The sequence below is a fragment of the Grampus griseus genome (assembly GCF_964374135.1).
Source record: "Grampus griseus genome assembly, chromosome: 4".
In the NCBI taxonomy this organism is placed as follows: Eukaryota; Metazoa; Chordata; class Mammalia; order Artiodactyla; family Delphinidae; genus Grampus; species Grampus griseus.
The window spans coordinates 134856004-134881542 of record NC_138997.1 but is presented as its reverse complement, the minus strand read 5'-3'; the positions used below and the strand labels follow the sequence as shown (position 1 = coordinate 134881542).

At 35.0% G+C, this 25539-nt stretch overlaps 1 protein-coding gene across 1 annotated transcript; it reads left to right on the top strand.

Moving 5' to 3' along the window:
- Positions 1 to 3021: 3021 nt before the first annotated feature.
- Positions 3022 to 17082, top strand: LOC309822319 (small ribosomal subunit protein eS28-like; the record flags this gene model as incomplete). Its single annotated transcript, XM_082654039.1, has 2 exons — positions 3022 to 3123; positions 16818 to 17082. 2 exons carry the CDS (start codon positions 3022 to 3024, stop codon positions 17016 to 17018), a joined length of 303 nt encoding a protein of 100 aa, XP_082510165.1. The 3' UTR covers positions 17019 to 17082.
- Positions 17083 to 25539: the final 8457 nt, after the last annotated feature.

Sequence of the window (25539 nt, the reverse complement as noted above, 5' to 3'; positions counted from 1 at the left end):
CTTGGACTTAAAACCTACTGTGGCATCACTCATATTGTGGTTACAGTGTTAGCTAAAGGATTCTGAAAACTGTTAGTAATATCACTTTGACAGAATCTCTTCCTATACAGTGTGATCAGAATAATTATAGCCTAAGTTTAAATGGACAGGAGTAGTGTTGATGAGCAAATAAACTATTAGGGCTTTCAATTATTTTAATTTTATTGACATTTTGATGTAATATTTGTCTTACTTTTCACCTTGTCACTGACTCTCCTTCCTATTCCACTCATAAAAGAGATACTCCATATAGAGAAATGGATATAGCATTTTCAAATTTGGGTTTTATAACATATTGATACTTCATGTATAATTTATTATTTTATGAACTTTAATGGAGAGTAGGATTTAGCAAAAACATGTAAGTATGGATTTGTCACTCTCATAATTACATTTCATGATATTGTATTGGTAATCTTTTACAATTATAGCTTTTATTATATGTTATCCAAAAAAGCAAAATGGTTTTGAATACAAAATAAAACAATTAATCAAAATATATTAAACAACACAACATCTAGCACTGGCTGAGGAGCAGTTATTGCTATCCTGTAAACTGTTTTCCAAATATGAGCACATAGAGGAAAAATTGGGCCAACAGAGCCGTTCTAAGGTAAGTTGGCAGCCCACATCCGTAATTTTTCTACACATAGCTTATAATTCAATAAAACTTGATATCTGAGCTTTTTTACAATATAGTTATGAAATTGTTTCATATCTTTATCCATACACATTGTGGTCCTCTTTTGTATGTTGTGTGGCATTCATCAATGCTCTAAATATGGCAGGAATTAATTGATGTGTCATGATATTATTTCATTTTCATTCATAAAAAATATGTGGAATGATTTCAAATAAAGCCTATGATTGTCTCAAGTTATTCAATACTTAAAGTGAGAAATCTATGAGCATCCCTGAGGTCTCTTAATTAAATGACCTTCCAACCTGTCCCTAACTTTCCCTATTTAAATATCAAACCTATGATTTTGAAAAAAGTTTTAGAACATAATGTTCTTTAATTTCCTACATTTTTGTTAACCTTCTCCACTTATAAAATAATTTTAGCGCTATACTTCATCTAGTCTTAAGAGTGCACATCACTTAATCACAACATATCAAACTGTTTAATTAAATTTATCTGCAAGACACAGATCAGATGAGCCTGGTCCCATTGGTGAACAGAGATCAAAATGCTGACATCTTACGACTACACTAATGTTTAGAATATTAGGGTGACTTCTCTGCCTTTATGAAATGAGATTCATTGTATTTTACAGTTTAAATTGTCATAGGTGAGAAGAACTAAGTTAGACTCATTTACCATTTTCAGTTTAGATAACTGAATATCAGATAATCCTGGTAATGGTATAATATATTGATTAATTTGCAAATTAACAAAATCTTTAAAAAAAATCAATGTCAAATATTCTTAAGGAGATACACGATTCTGATCTGACAATAGGAGGTAAGGTAAGATGTAACAAATAGCACAGGTAGTAACAAGTAGCACCACCAGGTAGGCAGCTCCTGCTATAGGCTGAATCTTTCTCTTCCCCCCAAATTCATCTGTTGAAACCTAAACCCCAATGTGATAGTGTTAGGAGGTGAAGACTTTGGGGGGTAATTAAGTCATAAGGATAAAGCCCTATGAATGGGTTAGTATCCTTATGAAAGAGGCCCCAGAGTGCTCCCTTGCCCTTTCTGCCAAATGAGAACTCAGGGGGAAGATGGCCATCTATGAACCAGGAAGTGGGCCTCCACCAGACACTGAATCTGCCTACACCTTGATCTTGGACTTCCCAGACTCCAGAATTTATTCTTTGAGTCTATGGTATTTTTGTTATAGCAGCTGGAATGGACTATGACAGCTCCACTGTAGCTATTTTCAACAGATGCATGTTGAATTGCCAGTTACTCTGGAGATTGGTCTTTAAGTATTAAAACTGACAAAGTTGTACGTATAATCACTGCTTAAATTTAAACTTATTGTATTAGTATGTTTTGTCACAGTAAGAAGATAATTCAGCACAAATAATAAAATGGGAGATACCCAGGTATTATGTTTGCCCATAGCCAGACTTTTTCTTGATTGTATACTTTACAAAAAAAAAAAAAATTTTGTTTTTTTTGGCTAACATGGTAATATCCATTTAAATGACCTAAAAAAAAAAAAAAGAGAAAAGGCACATGTATCTCTGAAACTTGTTTATTTTTCTCATTCACTAAGTTACTGTGAACAGTATGACTTTTTCAAATAATTTGTAGAATCTCTTTGTCATTTCCTCAAAATAATCTCTTTGGTTCAATGTAGTGTTGATGCTAATTTTTTGTTTTCATCCAAAAGCATTAGTTGTTCAACTCTTAAAGCATTAATTAATATCTTATCAAATGGGTAACTGGAGAGTTTAGGACCAGATACTAGTGGCACTTAGTTATAATTTCTTCATGTAGACTTGGATTGTGATGTAAATCCTTTCTATTGCAGTGGAAACATTTAATAATGGGATTATGACCTAGAAATCCTAAATGCTGTATGTTATACTTGAATCTAGAATTTAACCATATTTTTACATAATTGTTCACACAGGGGAAAAAGAGAATCAGGAAAAGCTTTAAAATTTAGGAATTTGAGAGGTATAGAAATATTTTTCTCCTCAAAATGTGTACTCTCCCGCCCTGGTACAATATTTAACATTCTTATCTCAGCATTAAATAATTCATGTGGAATCTCACATAATTAAAGGGTTGTGATGATAACATTGATACAAATTGTTGATTTTTATTTAATCATATTGTAAACAATTCAAGATCAAAAGGAAATGAAAACAGTAAAATATGACTTTAGCCATAGCCCCAGCATTATTATTATATCTCTAAATAAGAAAGAGAATGAAAAGGCAGGAAATAAATAGATAAAGAACCCCAAGTATAAAAATTGTATTTTAATAGTCTGTATAATTGACACCCAGCATAATTAGGTAAATGCGATATAATGTACTGTTTCTTCCACTGTCACCTGTGAAGAATGACCTCAAAGGCACAAGCTCGGTAATTGCTCTAATTACCAGAGATTCTCCAACTCAGGTAGGTTAAAATGAAAAATATAAATTCATCCAATCTCTCTTAGACACCTTCAAATAGCCTGGGTATATTACTGCATTACACGTTGAAACAAAATTTCAACTGGGATGGATTTTTATAATGGTTATGATTCTACTGGTCCAAAGAAATGCCTGGGCTGTTCTTAAACTTTAACCTCAGATTTAGATGATTGCAAAGAATTCTTTTAAGCAGATATTCTTATTTTATTTTACATTGATATATATACACACACACACACACACACACACACACACACACACAGAATATATATGTATATCTTCAAGTTTACAAAATCTAATGAAATCATTTTAAAGAGAGAAAGAATCTTGAAATGTTGTTAATCTTATCTGTTGCCTTCAGGAAGACCTATAAATAGAGTCGTTGTTTCTGATTTTTTAATAAAATGAAACTTTTGGAAAAAAGCATATTTTGTAATGTTTTCTGAAAGCTTATTTCAAGGTTTAGCCAACTATGCTGTCAGAAAATTTCAAAATTAATGTAGCAGTTTCACAGCATAGTAAAGTCTGCAGATCTAATCTCCTTCCTCAAGCCCCTTAAATACAGAAGGAGACATTTTATACATCCTGGCACATCCTAAGCATCACTGTGTCAGAAACAACCCCAGGTGAAACTGTAGGGAAACAAATCAGAATTGCATGCAGACTCACTGAAGTCTGCCTACCTCAGGCACCTTCGTTCCTCAAACTTCAATCACAACCCTCAGAAGGTCAGCCTTCACCGTGGAGTCCTTTGTAGACCTTCCATTTCCATGCAGCACCGTGTTTGGGATATTTTCAATTTCCTCAAGCAAAACAGACATTTTTTTCTTTTATTTGCAGAACGCTGAGAGCACCATTTTTTTAAATTTGATAATGTAAACTGTGACAGTGTGTTAATGAGGGCTGAACCATTTGTATATTTTAATAGCAATTTTCTGGAGATAATTATTTCACCTCGATTCAGAGAAGTGCCTCTAGCGATGGGAATTTCATTCCAGATGTAAACAGAGCAGGGCCCCGTGGCAACCTGGAACTCTCTTTTCTGTCTTCTCTTTCTGTGTTATTTGCACTCTGTGTTTTTAGTTCACGGCTGGAGATAGTAGGCTTGGGGATTGGAAAGGGATCTGATATTACCCAAAGCACTTCCAACTCTGTGGGGAAGATGCTTACCTTGAATTGGGAACTCGAGCAGTGACCTTTACTTCTTTTCCTGAGCTATGGTTACAATATGAAAGAAACTCAAATTTAAAGCCTAATCTCACCTTTCATTCATTTACCAGTCTCCTTTGTCTCTCTCAAGAGGATGCATGGTCATGCTTTTGGCCAACTTTGATTCCAAACAGCAAATGATGGTGGAATGAAGGAAGACATGCTTGTTGGCAGAGACTCTGCTTTTAATTCTGTCCCAGACTGTCACATAATTAGAAGCTAGTCAATTTTGTTTTTATATTTAAGAGTTAAAAATAACAAAGATTTATGAATTTAGTGAAAATCGTCATAAGGGAGTTTGGATTCTCATTAAATTCTCTGATACACACAATTTTAGATTTTATAGAGAACATGGCATGAAAATTGTATTCCAGCCTGATCTCTCAGAAAAGATTGACAGTAATCTACATAATAGCAGTGCCAACTACACAGTATGCTTGTGTTGAAGGGGAAAAGTATCAGGGAAGGAGGTGGGGTTAAGTTCAAAAGGATAGAGCAGAGCAGTAATTAGGACAGCAGCGGTAAGATCACAGGACCATGGACACTTCAGCAAAGGACATAGTTTCTGGAAACCTAACTTACAGGAATGGGAGTAAATCCCACACTGCTGGCGAGAAGACAAGCAGAGCCTATCTAATCCCTGTCTGTTCTGAAGCTCTATGCACTTCCCCCATGGTTTCAAATTCATGTATTATTTGGACATTTCCAATTCTCATATTTATATTCCACTAAGTCTAGAAGAAAAGAAAGCATTGGTATTCTAATTTTCCCAGCAAAAGATCTAAAGATCCTTGAGTTATACCCTATACAAACCCAAACCAATCTCTAGGGCCAAGAGATATTGCTAGTCCCACTTTATAGATGAGAAAACTAGTTATGAAAAAGTAATGAGTAAAGTGTTTATGGTTGTAAACAACTATGAAGGCTGTTTTGCATGAGGAAGGGAAAGCTTCCTTCAGGATTAGTATTCAGAAATATTGATACTTTTCTGAAAATTTTAAAATTATTCACTTTTATGTAAATTTTTAATTTCAGCTTAATATTTCAGAGGATAACAATAATAAAAATGCATAATGTTGTTAACAGAATGTAAAGTTCATATGTGCTATTCCTTTACACCTTTTTTTTTTTACTGTTGGTTTGACTTAAAAAAAAATATTTATTTTTATTTTTTACTAAAGTATAGTTGATATACAGTATTATGTAATTTACAGGTATACCTTATAGTGATTCAAAATTTTTAAAGATTATACTCCATTTATACTTATTATAAAATATTTACTATAATACCCATGTTGTACAAAATACCTTTGTAGCTTATTTAGTAGTCAGTACCTCTTACTCCCCTACCCCTATATTGCCCCTCCCACCTTGCTTCTCCCCACTGATAACCACTAGTTTGTTGTCTATATCTGTGAGTCAGCTTTGTTTTATTATATTCACTGGTTTGTTGTATTTTTTAGATTTCACATACAAGTAATATCATACAGTATTTGTCTTTCTCTGTCTGACTTATTTCACTTAGCATAATGTCCTCTAAGTCCATCCATGTGGCTGCAAATGCAAAATTTCATCCTTTTTTATGGCTGAGTAGTATATATACCATGTCTTTATCCACCCATCTATTGATGGTTGCTTAGGTTGCTTCCATATCTTGGCAATTGTAAATAATGCTGCTATGAACACTAGGGTGCCTATATCTTTTAGAATTTGAGTTTTTGTGTCTTCTTCAGATATATACCCAGGAGTGGAATTGCTATGTCCTGTGGTAGTTCTATTTTTAGTTTTTTGAGAAACCTCCATACTGTTTTCCACAGTGGCTGCACCAATTTACATTCCCACCAACAGTGTACGAGGGTTTGCCTTTCTCCACATCATCACTGACATTTGTTATTTGTGTTCTTTTTGATGACAGCCATTCTGACAAGTGTGAGGTGATATCTCATTGTGTTTCTGATTTGCATTTCCCTGATGATTAGCGATGTTGAGCATCTTTTCGTGTTCCTGTTGGCCATCTGCATTTCCTCTTTGGAAAAATGTTTATTCAGTTCTTCTGCCCCTCTTTTAATCAGGTTGTTTGGTTTTTTGATGTTGAGTTCTATGAGCTGTTTATATATGTTGGATGTTAACCCCTTATCAGTCATACCATTTGCAAATATTTTCTCCCATTCAGTAGGTTGTCTTTTCATTTTGTTGATGGTTTCCTTTGATGTGCAAAAACTTTTAAGTTTAATTAGGTCCCCTTTGTTTATTTTTGCTTTTATTTCCTTTGTTTTAGGAGATAGATCAAAAAAACAGTGCTATGATTTATGTCAAAGAGTGTTCCATCTATGTTTTCGCCTAGGAGTTTTATAGTGTCTGGTCTTACATTTAGGTCTTTAATCCATTTTGAGTTTATTTTTGTATACGGTGTTAGGTATTCCTTTATACTTTCTTTTTTATTTTCCTCTTATGATCAATGAATAAAATAAAAACATTTTTGGAAGACAGACAAAGTTATAAATACCAACTTTAAACTCACTATGAAGAGACTAAATGTTAGACAATATTTGATTTGAAGGATACATTGCTTTACTCATGATGTCTTGTATGGGGAATCATCTCATCGCTTTAGTTCTTTCTGTCAAAATAAAATAAGAAATGATATGATATTATGTGAGAATCATAATGCTGCACAAACAGTAAGGCATGGAATAAAGATAGAAGATGATATGCTATTAAACATAACTTTTATAATTCTGATGCTGAGGCATAAATGCACGATATCAATGTATGTTGAGAATGCCTGCTAGCATTGTGTTCACATTAACAAGCATTATACACCTCTGTGTTCTTTACTCTGACTTTCTAGAATTTAGTTGTATTGCATGTCTAACATATGACATGCATAACTGAAGAAAGACATGCAGTGTGTCTAAAATTAGTGCTGGTGAAACTCATCTCAATATTTATAAAATATATTAAATGAGATACATACATACATAGTATATTTGGGTGGGACTATCTATCAAAACACCTTAATCGTAATAATGTTTGTCATTTATGTAAATTAAGATTTACATTTAATTTTGTTTGTTCTCATTCAGAAATCAGCATTATATATATATATACACTATTTTCAGATTTTCACAAACAGCAAGTGTGCTTTATTAAATAGTTTTAATAGTTATTAAAATTGCCTAACTTACAGATGTATCTGTTATATTTCATTTTTTTCTTTTAAAACAAGTACATTACTGGCCAGTTTTAATGCTCCAGTATTTTCTAGCTATGACATATTTGATTGGTAAAAGTAACTTTGGCTCCTGTTTCCCATCTGTATTCTGGTCAAAATCTTTGTTTTACAAAATTTTCCAAAACCAACTGAGTTGGTGAACTTTTCAATATTGTTTCATTTTAGAAACAAATATTTTATTAAACCTACAAATATTTGTTGAGCACCTATTATTCCAGGCATTCTCCTAGTCACTAGGGACAAAGTAATGACAGATAAAACCCCAGCTCTCATATAGCTTACATTTTAGAGAAACAAAAGAATCAATAAACAAACATCAAATTAAATCAATAATATCAATTTATCTACTGGTTATTACCAAGGAGAAAATACAATATGACTTCAGAAAATAAAATAGAGCTTGTGCTATGATGTGGGATAGGGTGTGGCAGAGTGGTTTAGGAAGCCTTTTCCCTTGGCCATGAGAGCTGGAAGGAAGCCATTTCATCCCTTGGTGAGGAGGAAGACAAAAAAGTTTTCATGGGGGCTTCCCTGGTGGCACAGTGGTTGAGAGCCCGCCTGCCAATGCAGGGGACACGGGTTCATGCCCTGGTCTGGGAAGATCCCACATGCCGCAGAGCAGCTGGGCCCGTGAGCCATGGCCACTGAGCCTGCGCGTCCGGAGCCTGTGCTCCGCAACGGGAGAGGCTACAACAGTGAGAGCACCACGTACCACACACACACACACACACAAATCCCATGCCAAAAAAGTTTTCATGGAATTAACACCGAGAAATCTGAACATTTTACAGACATTCTAGGTTCAAGAGATTTACAAACAATCTATAAACAAAAGAGGAATAACCATCATTTTCTGGTGAATAATTGATGACTGAAAGAGGTCCATGAGTCACAGAAGTCCAAGCTTTCCATTTTAATGACAGCAAACATAGGAAGTGGGCTGTGGTACCTAGAATCCTCCAGGACAAGATATGACTGCATTCCTTCTAAGTTGTATAAAATGGCTTTTATTCTGTTTCTCTCCTTCACCTGACTTACTTCAAAATGAAAGCTACATAATTTTGTCTTCACTGTTGTTTGTTTTTATGTATCTCTTTTGCTGTATGTCTTGTGTTGGTTAGAATCAGACAAACCTAATTAAAAATCCCTATTCCAGCTCTGAAAATACTCTACTTATACAGACTACAAGTACAGATTTGCCGTGAGCAGCCCAATTCAAGCCCGCTTTTGGCAAAATTATTAATAATGTTCTTTTCAGTCTCAAACCGTACTCATTTAGACACTAAATTCAATGTCACTCCAGCTATAGAAGATTTCATCCTTACTTTGCTGGAATTATTGATAGAATGTAAATACCCTTCATCTAAATGTATGCAGTTAAGAAAATTGAATTTTTTAAAATAAAGAACAGTTTGTAAGAAATGTAAAAGTATTTACAGTATTAGATTCTTCAAGAATGCAACAATGTAAAATCATATCTTTTCTTAAATTCTCTTATTTATCCACTGTTTAAAAGTACCCTGAAGCCACTTTTATTTGAAACTCACAGCTTATTTGTAGTTCTCAAAGCACTTAACATAGTTTTGACAGGTGATTTGCAGTCAATAAATCTTGAGTGAATAAATAAATGTAGAGGAGGTCATTTCTTGAGGAACTTAAATCTAACTTTAAGATATTACCCAAAGTAAATAGTATATAACTATAGGTTTATTAGTTTGCAGACTAAACAATGTAAAAAATAAAAGAAATAGTGACAAAAGGCAAAATGCTACATGGACAAAGTTTTTCTTGTTCCATATAATTTTCTTCATCCTGAATAAAACCAAAGAGCTTACATTCTGAGAAATAAGCAGTTGTTCCTAGGCACAGTTGTAACTCACTGTTAGTAAATGGGTTTTTAGTAGCCGAACTTCATAAACACAAGCAAGTTGACGGAGAGATTGAGTTAATGAAGATAATTATAATATTATGGCATTAAGGGGACAGTATAATTTAAAAAAGACCACTTTAGGAAATGAGTACAAAAAAGACAAATCAACAAACAACTGGGAAATCTATCAGGGGAGGAAAAATAAAATCAAGCAGATGAATGAAAGTATATTAAAAACATGATATGTGCTATCCAGATGTCTTTGACTATTTCAACCATAGTATAAAAATGAGCTCATGTTAGTAACTGGGCTTTCATCCCTGAGGTATCATATCTGAAAATGACTAGGGCCTGATGACTGTTCCTCAATATATTTGTATTTTTTATGACTCTGAAAATAACTGGGAAATTAGGAATCTTTCTGGTTTATTGAGGCCAATGACTAAGGGCAAATCTGATTAAACATCATACCCTATTCTCCCCCCGGAACGTCATATACCATAGATTATCATAGAACTTCAAACATAAAGCATGACTATTTTATAACATGAATTTAAACCAATACAAGACTTTTACAATTATTATAATTTGATAAAAGTAAATAACTTTAACTTATTTCATTTGAATAATCAAAGTATCGCTACAAAATAAGTTTACTAAATATCAAAAATGAGTTACATGTCCATTTAAAATATAACATTTAATTAGAAATTAATGAAATTAATTTCATTCTCAGTACTTATTGTTGGTTCATTTATTTAGTCATTCAGGAAAAATATCACAGCTAGTAATGGGCAAAGCATAACATTTCACAGCACAGAATCTTATAGTAAAAATAACATCACCTTGATCTAAATATCAGGACTAGTTACTATTTTCTAGCAAAATTATGGAAATTTTCATTCTTATAGTTTGATTTTCTTTGTCATGTTGGATGTTACGTAGTTCTTTATTCCCTTTGTGACCCATTGTTATTAAGTACAGATCACCCTGTATTATGTAACTTATGTATCAAACATTCCAGACTTCATCTTCTTTTCCTAAACTTTTTTCTTTTGCTTTCTTCTTCTAATTACGTTTCACATTGTTACAGTGTGTGCATAATTGTAAGTTACCTTTCATTATTTTAGAACAAGTTTCTAAGCAATGTTTTGCCAACAAATAAATGATATTAAATATATGGTTGTAGAGAACAAGAAAAATATAATTGGTAAAATGTCTTTCTATATCAGGTTCTTCTTCCTGTGTTTCCTCACACCCTCAGAATCTCAAGGAATAAGACTTGAGATCACAATTTACTTTCTACCTCCCAAAACCTTGTTTTCTTGGTGGAATTCATAAACCTTAGTTGGCTTGATAAGTATAGCTAAAGAAATGTATCTTATGCTGAAACTAAACCTGCTTAATCTTAAGTAGAACATACATTATATGGTTGAGTCTTTTTAAACTATCAAAACAAGTAACAAGAATGGCCCATCTGAAGGAATTGTGCTTTTGCTATACTATCAAACAGGGATGCTTTGTGTCAAAGCATTATCAACATATACCTTTTCCTCCCCTTCATCATCTATCTCTGAATGTTTGGTTTTGAGGAAGACATTGTCATCTTATATTTGTCCACACCAATGATAGATATCAAATGGAGTTAAGTAAACCAAAGTGATAAATATTAAGAAAAAACATGTGATTAGAGAGAAATAGATTTGTATTTTTAAAACTTTCTTCAAAAAATGCCTCTATTAATATAAACAAAAATTAGTTTTTGAGTACATATACATTTCTTACAAAAAAATTTCTCCCCACAATGTCTGAAATTTGAGTATATTTCTTAGAAATATTGTGTATTCATTAAACAATTTGTTGAGGATCTGCTCTATTGCAGACCAATTTTAGGGGGTTAGGGACTACTGTTCTATGCCCACATACTGTGTCTACTTTTTTCTGGCAGAGGCTGACCAACTAGCGTCTACATCCTCCAGCCTCCTAAGGAGTTATGTGTGGCTGAGGAACTAACCTCTTTCATGGCAGGAAGTGTGTTCTTGTCTTAACTCACTCCTGAAGTTCACAGAACTGGGCTGAAGGGCTACCAATGGCCAGTGTGAACAAATATTGTCATTGTTCTGAGCACATCCTTCTCAAGACTCTGTTTCAGCAGGTCACTTTGACCCCTCCCCTGAATGGGCCCAGACCACCCTGAAGCTGCAATCTGGGAAGAAAAATCCATGCTTGGTATAGCGTGTCCTCTTGGACTTGCTGGGACATGACGTCAGGTGTCCATTCTGATTTCTTGTTGTCTATAGCATACCAATTATTAAAAATGTTGAAAATAACCCCTGAAAATAATTGTTGCTCAAATATGTGCTATATAATTATCTTAACATAATTATAAAATTTGTGTATAAAGCATAAAGCATGCAAATGTAGTTATTATTAAATAAAAATCCTCAAATATTATTTAATCCATCTATAAGGAATCAATTTAATAAGTTATGCCATACAGTGTAGAACTACGCAGCCATTAAAAAGAATGAGAAGAAATATATCTGTATGGGTAAATCAATATGGATAAATCTCTAAGCTTTTTTTATTTCCTATTTTGCCTTCCATATATATTTTTAAATTTTTATTTTATATTGGAGTATAGTTGATTTACAATATTGTGTTAGTTTCAGGTGTACAGCAAAGTGATTCAGTTACACATGTACATATATCTATTCTTTTTCAGATTCTTTTCCCATATAGTTTATTACAGAGTATTGAGTAGAGTTCTCTGTGCTATACAGTAGGCCCTTGTTGATTATATAATTTATACTTAGTAGTGTTGGTTAATCCCAACATCCTAATTTATCCTCCCACCCCACCTTTCCCCTTTGGTAACCATAAGTTTGTTTTCTAACTCTATGATTCTGTTTCTGTTTTGTAAATAAGTTCATTTGTATCATTTTTTAGATTCCACCTGTAAGTGATACCATATGATATTTATCTTTGTCTGATTTACTTCACTTAGTATGATAATCTCTAGGTCCATCCATTTTGCTGCAAATGGTATTATTTCATTCTTTTTTATGGCTGAGTAATATTCTACTGTATATATGTACCACATCTTCTTTCTCCATTCCTCACATCCATCACCTCACATATTTATCTTCTTTTTTTTTTGATGAGAACATTCAAATTCTCCTCTCTTTGCAAATTTCACTTATACAATACAGCATTATCAACTATAGTCACCATGTTATACATTAGCTGCTCCGATCTTATTCATCTTATAGCTAAAAGTCTGTACGCATTTTTTTAAATTAATCTTTATCAGAGTATAGTTGCTTTACAATGTTGTGTTAGTTTCTACTGTACAACAAAATGAATCAGCTATACATATACGTATATCCCCTCTTTGTTGGATTTCCTTCCGATTTAGGTCACAGCAGTGCATTAAGTAAAATTCCCTGTACTATACAATATGTTCTCATTCATTATCACTTTTATACATAGTATCAATAGTGTATATATGTCAACCCCAATATCCTAATTCCTCCCAACCCCACTTTCCCCCTTGGTATCCATACCTTTGTTCTCTATGTCTGTGTCTAATTCTGTTTTGCAGATAAGATCATCTATACCATTTTTCTAGATTCCACATATATGTGTTAATATACAATATATGTTTTTCTCTTTCTGACTTACTTCACTCTGTATGACACTCTCTAGGTCCATCCACATCTCTATAAATGACCCACTTTCGTTCATTTTTATGGCTGAGTAATATTCCATTGTGTATATGTACCACACCTTCTTTATCCATTCATCCATCGATGGACATTTAGGTAGCTCCATGTCTTGGCTATTGTAAATAGTGCTGCAATGAACACTAAAACTATTTTTAGTTTTCTAAGAAACCTCCATACTGTTCTCCATAGTGGCTGTATCAATTTACATTCCCAACAGTACAAGAGGGTTCTCTTTTCTCCACACCCTCTCCAGCATTTATTGCTTGTAGACTTTTTGATGACAGCCATTCTGACTGCCGTGAGGTGATAACTCATTGTAGTTTTGATTTGCATTTCTCTAATAATTAGTGATGTTGAGCATCTTTTCATGGGCTTTTTGGCCATCTGTACATCTTCTTTGGAGAAATGTCTATTTAGATCTTCTGCCCATTTTTTTGATTGGGTTGTGTTTTTTTTGATATTGAGCTGCATGAGCTGTTTGTATGTTTTGGAGATTAATTCCTAGTCGATTTCATCATTTGCAAATATTTTCTCCCATTCTGAGTGTTATCTTTTTTGTTGTTGTTTATGGTTTCCTTTGCTGTTCAAAAGCTTTAAGTTTAATTTGGTCCCATTTGTTTATTTTTGTTTTTATTTTAATTACTATAAGAGGGAGGATTCAAAAAGATATATTGCTGCAATTTATGGCAATATACAGATTCAATGTGATCTCTATCAAATTGCCAGTGGCGTTTTTTGTGGTTCTAAAACAAAAATCTTAAAATTTGTTTGGAAACACAAAAACCTCGAATAGCCAAAGCAATCTGGAGAAAGAAAAACAAAGCTGGAAGAATCAAGTGCCCTGACTTCAGACTATACTATAAAGCTCCAGTAATCAAAAGAGTATGGTACTTGTACAAATACAGACTTATACATCAATGGAACAAGATAGAAAGCCCAGAGGGGAAAAAAAAACCCCCACACACCTATGGTCAATTAATCAATGACAAAGAAGGCAAGAATATACAATGGAGAAAAAACAGTCTCTTCAATAAGTGGTGCTGGGAAAACTGGACAGCTGCATGTAAAAGAATGAGTCTAGGATATTCTCTTACATCATACACAAAATTAAACTCAAAATGGATTAAAGACCTAAATATAAGACTGGATCCTATAAAACTCTTAGAGGAAAACATAGGAAGAACCCTCCTCAAAAATTTTTAAAGCACCCTTCTTGTAAAATATTGTTACTTTGTAATTAGAAAGATGTCAGCTTGAAGGTTCAAAATACATTCCATGTTTGAACAGGTTTCATTGCTTTTGGAAAAGGTGTGATAAGCATAAAATAGAGACAAAAATAAATTTTGCTTTAAACTAAAACTTGCAGACTAACCTTATCACTGTCATTTCCAAAGCTGTATTAAATAAGATTACTGGCTAATTATATACGCCTGTACAAAGTGTCCTAACAAGAGTTTACACAAATATTACACTCTATTGAAAAATCAGTTTCCTACTCTTCATCTTGCACACTGTTTCACTAATAATATTCCTAATCTAATAGAGTTTACAGTCTATTGTGGGGAGAGGCATAATGCTAAATGATTACACAAACACGTGTACAGTTTCAACTGTGACGTGATTTACAAAACAGGTACATAGCACACTGAAGTCCTATTAACAGGAAAGTTGGCCTAGTCAAGAAACTCAGCAAAGTCTCCCATGAGGAAGTAAAGTTTAGCTGAGATATAAAGGTTAATAAGAATAGTGGAAAAGAAAAATGAAAAGAAATTCAGAGGAGGCAGTGGCTTTTGCATGGACTTGTGGGGAGAAGAACATGTAGGAAACGGGCTGAAGGAAGCCCACGGCTGGAGCATTTGACTCATGGCAAGATTTAGCAGTGGGGGGCACTGAAAGGCAGGTACTAGGCAGCTGAGACAAGTACCTGTAGGCCACGTTAAAGTCTATTTCTTGCCTGCAGTTAGTCTCCATAAAGTTAAAGTGTAGATAGGATTTATTGAGAAAGCATTTAAAGTGCTTCTCAAACTGGCATGTGCATCAGAATCACCTTTGGTCTGTTTAAACATAAACTGTGGAGAATTAGCCCTGAATTTTATGATTCAGGCCTGAGAATTTGCATTTTTAAAAAGTTATTGGTGATATACATGCTGCTGATCTGGTGAGAACACTTTGAGAATCACCAAAACTCAAAAATAACTGAAGAACTGTAGTATCCCACTTATCTATTACTACATAACAAACCCTTAAAAACTTAGTGACCTAAAACAATTTTTTAATAAGATCTTACAGCTCTGTGGATTGATAAACTTGGCTGGGTTGCTTCCTCTTGAGGGCAGCGGGAAGAATCTGTTCTCTGCTTCTGGTAGTTTTTGGCAATCTTTGGAGTCCCTTGGCTTGTAGATCTCTGCTTTCATTCTTCCAGTGTGTATCTTTCCTTCAAATTTCCCCATTTTAAAAGGACAGTAGTCATATGGGATTAGAACCCACCCTAATGATCACATTTTAACTTAATTATCTCTGTAAAGATCTTATCTCCAAATAAAGACACATTCTGAGATACTGGGGGTTAAAACATTAACATTTGAACTGGGGGGGTGGAAAACATAATTCAACCCATAACATAAGAGTAGCCCTGATTCAAAGGGAGGGACTCTAGGAGGATGTGGATACTGGCAGTTTTGGTTTATTTATTGGGCTGGATTTGCATATTATTTCCATATTTCCTTATTTTGAGAAAATACCAGGTAACAGGGAAGTACGGAAGAAACTGCCAATTTTTTAAAAATACAGATAGTAAATGCTTCCACTATTCCTGTATTAACCTCACTCATTCATTCATTCTTCTTTTCATAGTCAAGTAATATTTACTGCCAAGAATAGTCAAATGCCAGGTGACTAACACAGCAAAAGGCTGTTTTGTTTCTACATTGAAAGGAAAAATATGAACTTTAATCTTTAAAAAATTCACCACTGGCATTATCAACTATTAAAATTGAAATAAATAGAGGACAGAATTTATTGCTTTTAATTGTGTACAATTATGGTTAAAATACCTTCTTTCCCAATTGGTTCTCAAATATCATGTCCTCCTATGGTTTTACTTCAGATGCAGGTGCAAAATTATTGTTAGAATGATAAATAAATTAGGAAAAATATCCTCTTATCCTTTACAAGACTTCAATGTCACAGTTTTCATGATGTAGTAAAATTCAGGAATATGTTACTACAATAAATTTTTACTCTCAATCACTTGAAATTTTTTTTAAAAAGAGACATTCCAACTCAAAACTCAAAACTTTTACTTGTACAAAAGAGGTTTTAAAATATATATTTAATTTAGTTGTGGTGCATATGAATTTAATCATTTTCTTTAAGGAAAGAAATAGAAGAAACATAATCCTCCAACTCATATTACTGAAAATAATTTTATTTTTTGCTCTTATTTTTGTTAACATGATTTAATTCAATGTATTAGAGAACTATACACTGATGACTTACAATATAAAATTCTTGTACTAGAAACTGGTGCTCTAACACTGAACAAAATAGGCATATCCTCCCTTCTTGGAGTAGATTTTCTATTGGGAAGGCACATATCAAAAAGCTAGCCTAGCTCTCCACCCAACCGCTGCCAGGCCATCACAGACACGAGCTGTGTACAGCCCATCATCGCCAGGGTCACCAAGGTGCTGCGCAGGACCGGTTCGCAGGGACAGTGCACACAGGTGTGCATAGAATTCATGAAGGACAGGAGCCGCTCACTGATGGGAAACGTGAAAGGCCCCATGCGCGAGGGCAATGTGCTCACCCTGCTGGTGTCAGAGCCAGAGGCTTAGAGGCTGCGCAGAACATGTGACTGTGTCCTGGATGTCTGGGTCGACCACTTGGCCCACGAGGATGATCTGCTGTTAATAAATGATGATCTGCTGTTATATTGTATGTTAAAAAAACAAAAAGCTGACCTATTACAAATACGAGAATTTATTAAAATGTATGTTTCAAAAAATGATAATTTAATCTGAAAATTAAAACAAAAAGGATATAAATGAGGAAAGATGGGTTATGTTGTGGTGTTTAGGGAGAGCTTTCCAGAGAGAATTGATAGCATATGTAAACATTCAGATATGACATAATCTTCAATATAATATGTCTTTATTATTGATCAGAAATGTGTTGAAATTAATAGATTTTTTTAATTTATGATATTTTTTAGATTGATGAGTCCTTTTTATTTTTTATGAGTCCTTTTTAGGACCTCTGAAACCTGCATCAAAAGTTCCTTCTGCTACTTAATGCAAGTGAAATATAAATTTGAAAAATAATTCATTTACTCATATAGGCACAAAGTTTACAGGAGTATTTATGAATTCTCACTATTTTTCTAAAAAACTATTCTTCACTACACTTTTTATCTGGGGTAAGGATGAAACAAAGCAATGCATCATTCTGCATGTTAGAAAGCAAAACAAATCCAATCCTCTAAACAAAACTTCCTCTTATGTTTCTTAATTTTCAGGGTTTTTTAAATATCTTTAAAAATAAAATTAGTAATTTTATTTTTGTATTAGTAATTGACTTTTCAAAAAGCCTAAACAAATAAGCAGACAGGAAATTTTAATGGGGAATGAATTAAGAAATATAAAAATCGTAAGTATTTTCATTTAAGAGGAAATATAGAATAACTAGAGCAACTCTACATTTGGAATTATGTAATCTAGAGATGAATATGAGGACACTTTATGTCCTTCTGTAACAGTAAGTGATACCACTGCTTATAATTCCTACTGAGAAGCAAAATTGGATTAGACTATACTGTAAAGATTGTAGATGATATGCCAGGAAGAATTCCTTGTTGTGGGGAATATAGCCACTGAATGGCTTCTTTCAGTGTAATTGTTTCAATAACACTACTTTATTGTTCTGTCATTACATCTGCTTTAAAAATACTTTCCATTTTTCTCTATGTTCTGCAGTCAACAATTTTAAATAAGCATAATATATTCAATAAAATCACTATCTCCTTAATAGTAGGACTGATCTTGTAGAAGGGAATCCTCCTACCAAGTGCAGCATCTGGCCTACTAAAGCTTGTATTATTAGAAATGTTTTATGAAAATCCCATTACGATAATTTAGATTCTGTTTGAAGTAAGTGATAGAAACCATCGTTTTTAGCTTAAGCCAAACAAGGGAAAGGATTGGCAGGATATTGTAGAAATGACAAATTTAAGGAACAGAATTAAGGAGCAGAGCTCCAGACAAGAACCTCAATAATAGGAATTTTTGGATTTTCTCTATGGAAACACTGCTGATTCTGAAAATTAGCCCACAAACTCCCAGCTTCCCTGATTAACAGTTTCAAATTCCAATTCCTAGAGAGAGAATTTCTAGTTTGGGTTGAATGTCAAATAGTTATAGGTATTTGGGTAGGAAAATTCATGACTATTTGGAAAAATATCAACTCCTAAAAAATTAAATACTGTTTTTTTTTAAATATATTCTTAAAATTATTTATTTATTTATTTTTATTTTTAACATCTTTTTTGGGGTATAATTGCTTTACAATGGTGTGTTAGTTTCTGCTTTATAACAAAGTGAATCAGTTATACATACACACATGCTCCCATATCTCTTCCCTCTTGCATCTCCCTCCCTCCCACCCTCCCTATCCCACCCCTCCAGGTGGTCACAAAGCACCGAGCCGATATCCTTGTGCCACGCGGCTGCTTCCCACTAGCTATCTACCTTACGTTTGTTAGTGTATATATGTCCATGCCTCTCTCTCGCCCTGTCACAGCTCACCCTTTCCCCTCCCCATATCCTCAAGCCCGTTCTCCAGTAGGTCTGTGTCTTTATTCCTGTCTTACCCTTAGGTTCTTCATGACATGTTTTTTCTTAAATTCCATATATATGTGTTAGCATACGGTATTTGTCTTTTTCTTTCTGACTTATTTCACTCTGTATGACAGACTCTAGGTCTATCCACCTCATTACAAATAGCTCAATTTCGTTTCTTTTTATGGCTGAGTAATATTCCATTGTATATATGTGCGACATCTTCTTTATCCATTCATCCAATAATGGACACTTAGGTTGTTTCCATCTCCGGGCTATTGTAAATAGAGCTGCAATGAACATTTTGGTACATGACTCTTTTTGAATTATGGGTTTTTCAGGGTATATGCCCAGTAGTGGGATTGCTGGGTCATATGGTAGTTCTATTTTTAGTTTTTTAAGGAACCTCCGTACTGTTCTCCATAGTGGCTGAACCAATTCACATTCCCACCAGCAGTGCAAGAGTGTTCCCTTTTCTCCACACCGTCTCCGGCATTTATTGTTTCTAGATTTTTTGATGATGGCCATTCTGACTGGTGTGAGATGATATCTCATTGTAGTTTTGATTTGCATTTCTCTAATGATTAATGATGTTGAGCATTCTTTCATGTGTTTGTTGGCAGTCTGTTTATCTTCTTTGGAGAAATGTCTATTTAGGTCTTCTGCCCATTATTGGATTGGGTTGTTTATTTATTTGTTATTGAGCTGCATGAGCTGCTTGTAAATTTTGGAAATTAATCCTTTGTCAGTTGCTTCATTTGCAAATATTTTCTCCCATTCTGAGGGTTGTCTTTTTCTCTTGTTTATGGTTTCCTTTGCCATGCAAAAGCTTTGAAGTTTCATTAGGTCCCATTTGTTTACTTTTGTTTTTATTTCCATTTCTCTAGGAGGTGGGTCAAAAAGGATCTTGCTGTGATTTATGTCATAGAATGCTCTGCCTATGTTTTCCTCTAAGAGTTTGATAGTTTCTGGCCTTACATTTAGGTCTTTAATCCATTTTGAGCTTATTTTTGTGTATGGTGTTAGGGAGTGATCTAATCTCATACTTTTACATGTACCTGTCCAGTTTTCCCAGCACCACTTATTGAAGAGGCTCTCCTTTCTCCACTGTACATTCCTACCTCCTTTATCAAACATAAGGTGTCCATATGTGCGTGGGTTTATCTCTGGGCTTTCTATCCTGTTCCATTGATCTATCATTCTGTTTTTGTGCCAGTACCATACTGTCTTGATTACTGTAGTTTTGTAGTATAGTCTGAAGTCAGGGAGCCTGATTCCTCCAGCTCTGTTTTTCTTAATCAAGATTGCTTTGGCTATTTGGGGTCTTCTGTGTTTCCATACAAATTGTGAAATTTTTTGTTCTAGTTCTGTGAAAAATGACATTGGTAGTTTGATAGGGATTGCATTGAATCTATAGATTGCTTTGGGTAGTAGAGTCATTTTCACAATGTTGATTCTTCCAATCCAAGAACATGGTATATCTCTCCATCTATTTGTATCATCTTTAATTTCTTTCATCAGTGTCTTATAATTTTCTGCATACAGGTCTTTTGTATCCTTAGGTAGGTTTATTCCTAGATATTTTATTCTTTTAGTTGCAGTGGTAAATGGGAGTGTTTTCTTGAATTCACTTTCAGATTTTTCATCACTAGTATATAGGAATGCCAGAGATTTCTGTGCATTAATTTTGTATCCTGCTACTTTACCAAATTCATTGATTAGCTCTAGTGGTTTTCTGGTAGCATCTTTAGGATTCTCTATGTATAGTATCATGTCATCTGCAAACAGTGACAGCTTTACTTCTTTTCCGATTTGGATTCCTTTTATTTCCTTTTCTTCTCTGATTGCTGTGGCTAAAACTTCCAAAACTATGTTGAATAAGAGTGGTGAGAGTGGGCAACCTTGTCTTGTTCCTGATCTTAGTGGAAATGCTTTCAGTTTTTCACCATTGAGTATGATGTTGGCTGTGGGCTTGTCATATATGGCCTTTAATATGTTGAGGAAAGTTCCCTCTATGCCTAATTTCTGCAGGGTGTTTTTTTTTATCATAAATGGGTGTTGAATTTTGTCAAAAGCTTTCTCTGCATCTATTGAGAAGATCATATGGTTTTTCTCATTCAATTTGTTAATATGGTTTATCACATTGATAGATTTGCGTATATTGAAGAATCCTTGCATTCCTGGAATAAACCCCACTTGATCATGGTGTATGATCCTTTTAATGTGCTGTTGGATTCTGTTTGCTAGTATTTTGTTGAGGATTTTTGCATCTATGGTCATCAGTGATATTGGCCTGTAGTTTTCTTTCTTTGTGACATCCTTGTCTGGTTTTGGTATCAGGGTGATGGTGGGCTCATAGAAGGAATTTGGGAGTGTTCCTCCCTCTGCTATATTTTGGAAGAGTTTGAGAAGGATAGGTGCTAACTCTTCTCTAAATGTTTGATAGAATTCGCCTGTGAAGCCATCTGGTCCTGGGCTTTTGCTTGTTGGAAGATTTTTAATCACAGTTTCAATATCAGTGCTTGTGATTGGTCTGTTCATATTTTCTATTTCTTCCTGATTCAGTCTTGGCAGGTTGTGCATTTCTAAGAATTAGTCCATTTCTTCCAGATTGTCCATTTTATTGGCATAGAGTTGCTTGTAGTAATCTCTCATGATATTTTTTATTTCTGCAGTGTCAGTTGTTACTTCTCCTTTTTCATTTCTAATTGTATCAATTTGAGTCTTCTCCCTTTTTTTTTGATGAGTCTGGCTAATGGTTTATCAATTTTGTTTACCTTCTCAAAGAACCAGCTTTTAGTTTTATTGATCTTTGCGATTGTTTCCTTCATTTCTTTTTCATTTATTTCTGATCTGATTTTTATGATTTCTTTCCTTCTGCTAACTTTGGGGTGTTTTTGTTCTTCTTTCTCTAATTGCTTGAGGTGCAAGGTTAGGTTGTTTATTCGAGATGTTTCCTGCTTCTTAAGGTGGGCTTGTATTGCTATAAACTTCCCTCTTAGAACTGCTTTTGCTGCATCCCATAGGTTTTGGGTCGTTGTGTCTCCATTGTCATTTGTTTCTAGGTTTTTTTTATTTCCTCTTTGATTTCTTCAGTGATCACTTCGTTATTAAGTAGTGTATTGTTTAGCCTCCATGTGTTTGTATTTTTTTACAGATCTTTTCCTGTAATTTATATCTAGTCTCATGGCGTTGTGGTCAGAATAGATACTTGATACAATTTCAATCTTCTTAAATTTACCAAGCCTTGATTTGTGACCCAAGATATGATCTATCCTGGAGAATGTTCCATGAGCACTTGAGAAAAATGTGTATTCTGTTGTTGGATGTCCTATAAATATCAATTAAGTCTATCTTGTTTAATGTATCATTTAAAGCTTGTGTTTCCTTATTTATTTTCATTTTGGATGATCTGTCCATGGGTGAAAGTGGGGTGTTGAAGTCCCCTACTATGAATGTGTTACTGTCGATTTCCCGTTTTATGGCTGTTAGTTTTTGCCTTATGTATTGAGGTGCTCCTATGTTGGGTGCATAAATAATTACAATTGTTATATCTTCTTCTTGGATCGATCCCTTGATCATTATGTAGTGTCCTTCTTTGTCTCTTCTAATAGTCTTTATTTTAAAGTCTATTTTGTCTGATATGAGAATTGCTGCTCCAGCTTTCTTTTGGTTTCCATTTGCATGGAATATCTTTTTCCATCCCCTTACTTTCAGTCTGTATGTGTCTCTAGGTCTGAAGTGGGTCTCTTTTAGACAACATATATATGGGTCTTGTTTTTGTATCCATTCAGCCAATCTGTGTCTTTTGGTGGGAGCATTTAGTCCATTTACATTTAAGGTAATTATCGATATATATGTTCCTATTCCCATTTTCTAAATTGTTTTGGGTTCGTTATTATAGGTTTTTTCCTTCTCTTGTGTTTCTTGTCTAGAGAAGTTCCTGTAGCATTTGTTGTAACGCTGCTTTGGTGGTGCTGAACTCTCTCAGCTTTTGCTTGTCTGTAAAGGTTTTAATTTCTCCATCAAATGTGAATGAGATCCTTGCTGCGTAAAGTAATCTTGGTTGCAGGTTTTTCTCCATCACTTTCAGTATGTCCTGCCACTCCCTTCTGGCTTGCAGAGTTTCTGCTGAGAGATCAGCTGTTAACCTTATGGGGATTCCCTTGTGTGTTATTTGTTGTTTTTCCCTTGCTGCTTTTAATATGCTTTCTTTGTATTTAATTTTTGACAGTTTGATTAATATGTGTCTTCGCATATTTCTCCTGGATTTATCCTGTATGGGACTCTCTGTGCTTCCTGGACTTGATTAACTATTTCCTTTCCCACATTAGGGGAGTTTTCAACTATAATCTCTTCAAATATTTTCTCAGTCCCTTTCTTTTTCTCTTCTTCTTCTGGAACCCCTATAATTCGAATGTTGGTGCATTTAATGTTGTCCCAGAGGTCTCTGAGACTGTCCTCAGTTCTTTTCATTCTTTTTTCTTTATTCTGCTCTGCAGTAGTTATTTCCACTATTTTATCTTCCAGGTCACTTATCCGTTCTTCTGCCTCAGTTATTCTGCTATTGATCCCATCTAGAGTATTTTTAATTTCATTTATTGTGTTGTTCATCATTGCTTGTTTCATCTTTATTTCTTCTACGTCCTTGTTAATGTTTCTTGCATTTTGTCCATTCTATTTCCAAGATTTTGGATCATCTTTACTATCATTATTCTGAATTGTTTTTCAGGTAGACTGGCTATTTCCTCTTCATTTGTTAGGTATGTGGGTTTTTATTTTGCTCCTTCATCTGCTGTGTGTTTTTCTGTCTTCTCATTTTGCTTATCTTATCGTGTTTGGGGTCTCCTTTTTGCAGGCTGCAGGTTCGTAGTTCCCATCGTTTTTGGTGTCTGTCTCCAGTGGCTAAAGTTGGTTCAGTGGGTTGTGTAGGCTTCCTGGTGGAGGGGACTAGTGCCTGTGTTGTGGTGGATGAGGCTAGATCTTGTCTCTCTAGTGGGCAGGTCCACGTCTGGTGGTGTGTTTTGGGGTGTCTGTGGACTTATTATGATTTTTGGCAGCCTCTCTGCTAATGAGTGGGGTTGTGCTCCTGTTTTGCTAGTTGTTTGGCATAGGTTGTCCAGCACTGTAGCTTGCTGTTTGTTGAGTGAAGCTGGGTGCTGGTGTTAAGATGGAGGTCTCTGGGAGATTTTCACCATTTGATATTATGTGGAGCTGGGAGGTCTCTTGTTGACCAGTGTCCTGAAGTTGACTCTCCCACCTCAGAGGCAGAGCCCTGCCTCCTGGCTGGAGCACCATGAGCCTTTCATCCACATGGCTCAGAATAAAAGGGAGAAAAATTAGAGAGAATTAGTAGAAGTAGGAAGAAAGAAAGAAAGAAAGAAAGAAAGAAAGAAAGAAAGAAAGAAAGGAGGGAAGGAAGAAAGAAAGAAAGAAGAAAAGCAAAGAAGGAAAGAAAGGAGGGAGGGAGGGAGGGAGGAAGGAAGGAAGGGAGGAAGGAGGGAAGGAAGGAAAAAAGACAGAAAGAAAGAAGATACAGTAAAATAAAATAAAGTATAATAAAGTTATTGAATTAAAAAATAATTATTTAGAGAGGAAAAAAAAAAAGGGACGGATAGAACCTTAGGACAAATGATGGAAGCAAAGCTATACAGACAAAATCTTACACAGAGGCATACACATACACCCTCATAAAAAGAGGTAAAGGGGAAAAAAATCATAAATCTTGCTCTCAAAGTCCACCTCCTCAATTTGGGATGATTCATTGTCTAAAGGAGGGAAGGAAGGAAAGAAAGAAAGAAAGGATGAAAGAAAGAAGGTAAAGTATAATAAAGTTATTAAAATTAAATATTAAGAAAAAAATTTAAAAAAACAAACAATGGACGGATAGAACCCTAGGACAGATGGTAGAAGCAAAGCTATACAGACAAGATCTCACACAGAAGCATACACATACACATTCACAAAAAGAGGAAAAGGGGAAAAAATCATGGATCTTGCTCTCGAAGCCCACCTCCTCAATTTGGGATGATTCTTTGTCTATTCATGTATTCCACAGATGCAGGGTACATCAAGTTGATTTTGGAGATTTAATCCGCTTCTTCTGAGGCTGCTGGGAGAGATTTCCCTTTCTCTTCTTTGTTCTCACAGCTCCCAGGGCTCAGCTTTGGATTTGGCCCTGCCTCTGCGTGTAGGTCGCTGGAGGGCGTCTGTTTTTTGCTCAGACAGGACGGGGTTAAAGGAGCCGCTGATTCGGGGGCTCTGGCGCACTCAGGTCGGGGGGGAGGGAGGGGCACGGAGTGCGGGGCGGGCCTGCGGCGGCAGAGGCCGGCGTGACATTGCACGAGTCTGAGGCCCGCCGTGTGTTCTCCCGGGGAAGTTGTCCCTGGATCCCAGGAACCCGGCAGTGGCGGGCTGCACAGGCTCCCCGGAAGAGGGGTGTGGATAGTGACCTGTGCTCGCACACAGGCCCCTTGGTGGCGGCAGCAGCAGCCTTAGTGTCTCTCGCCCGTCTCTGGGATCC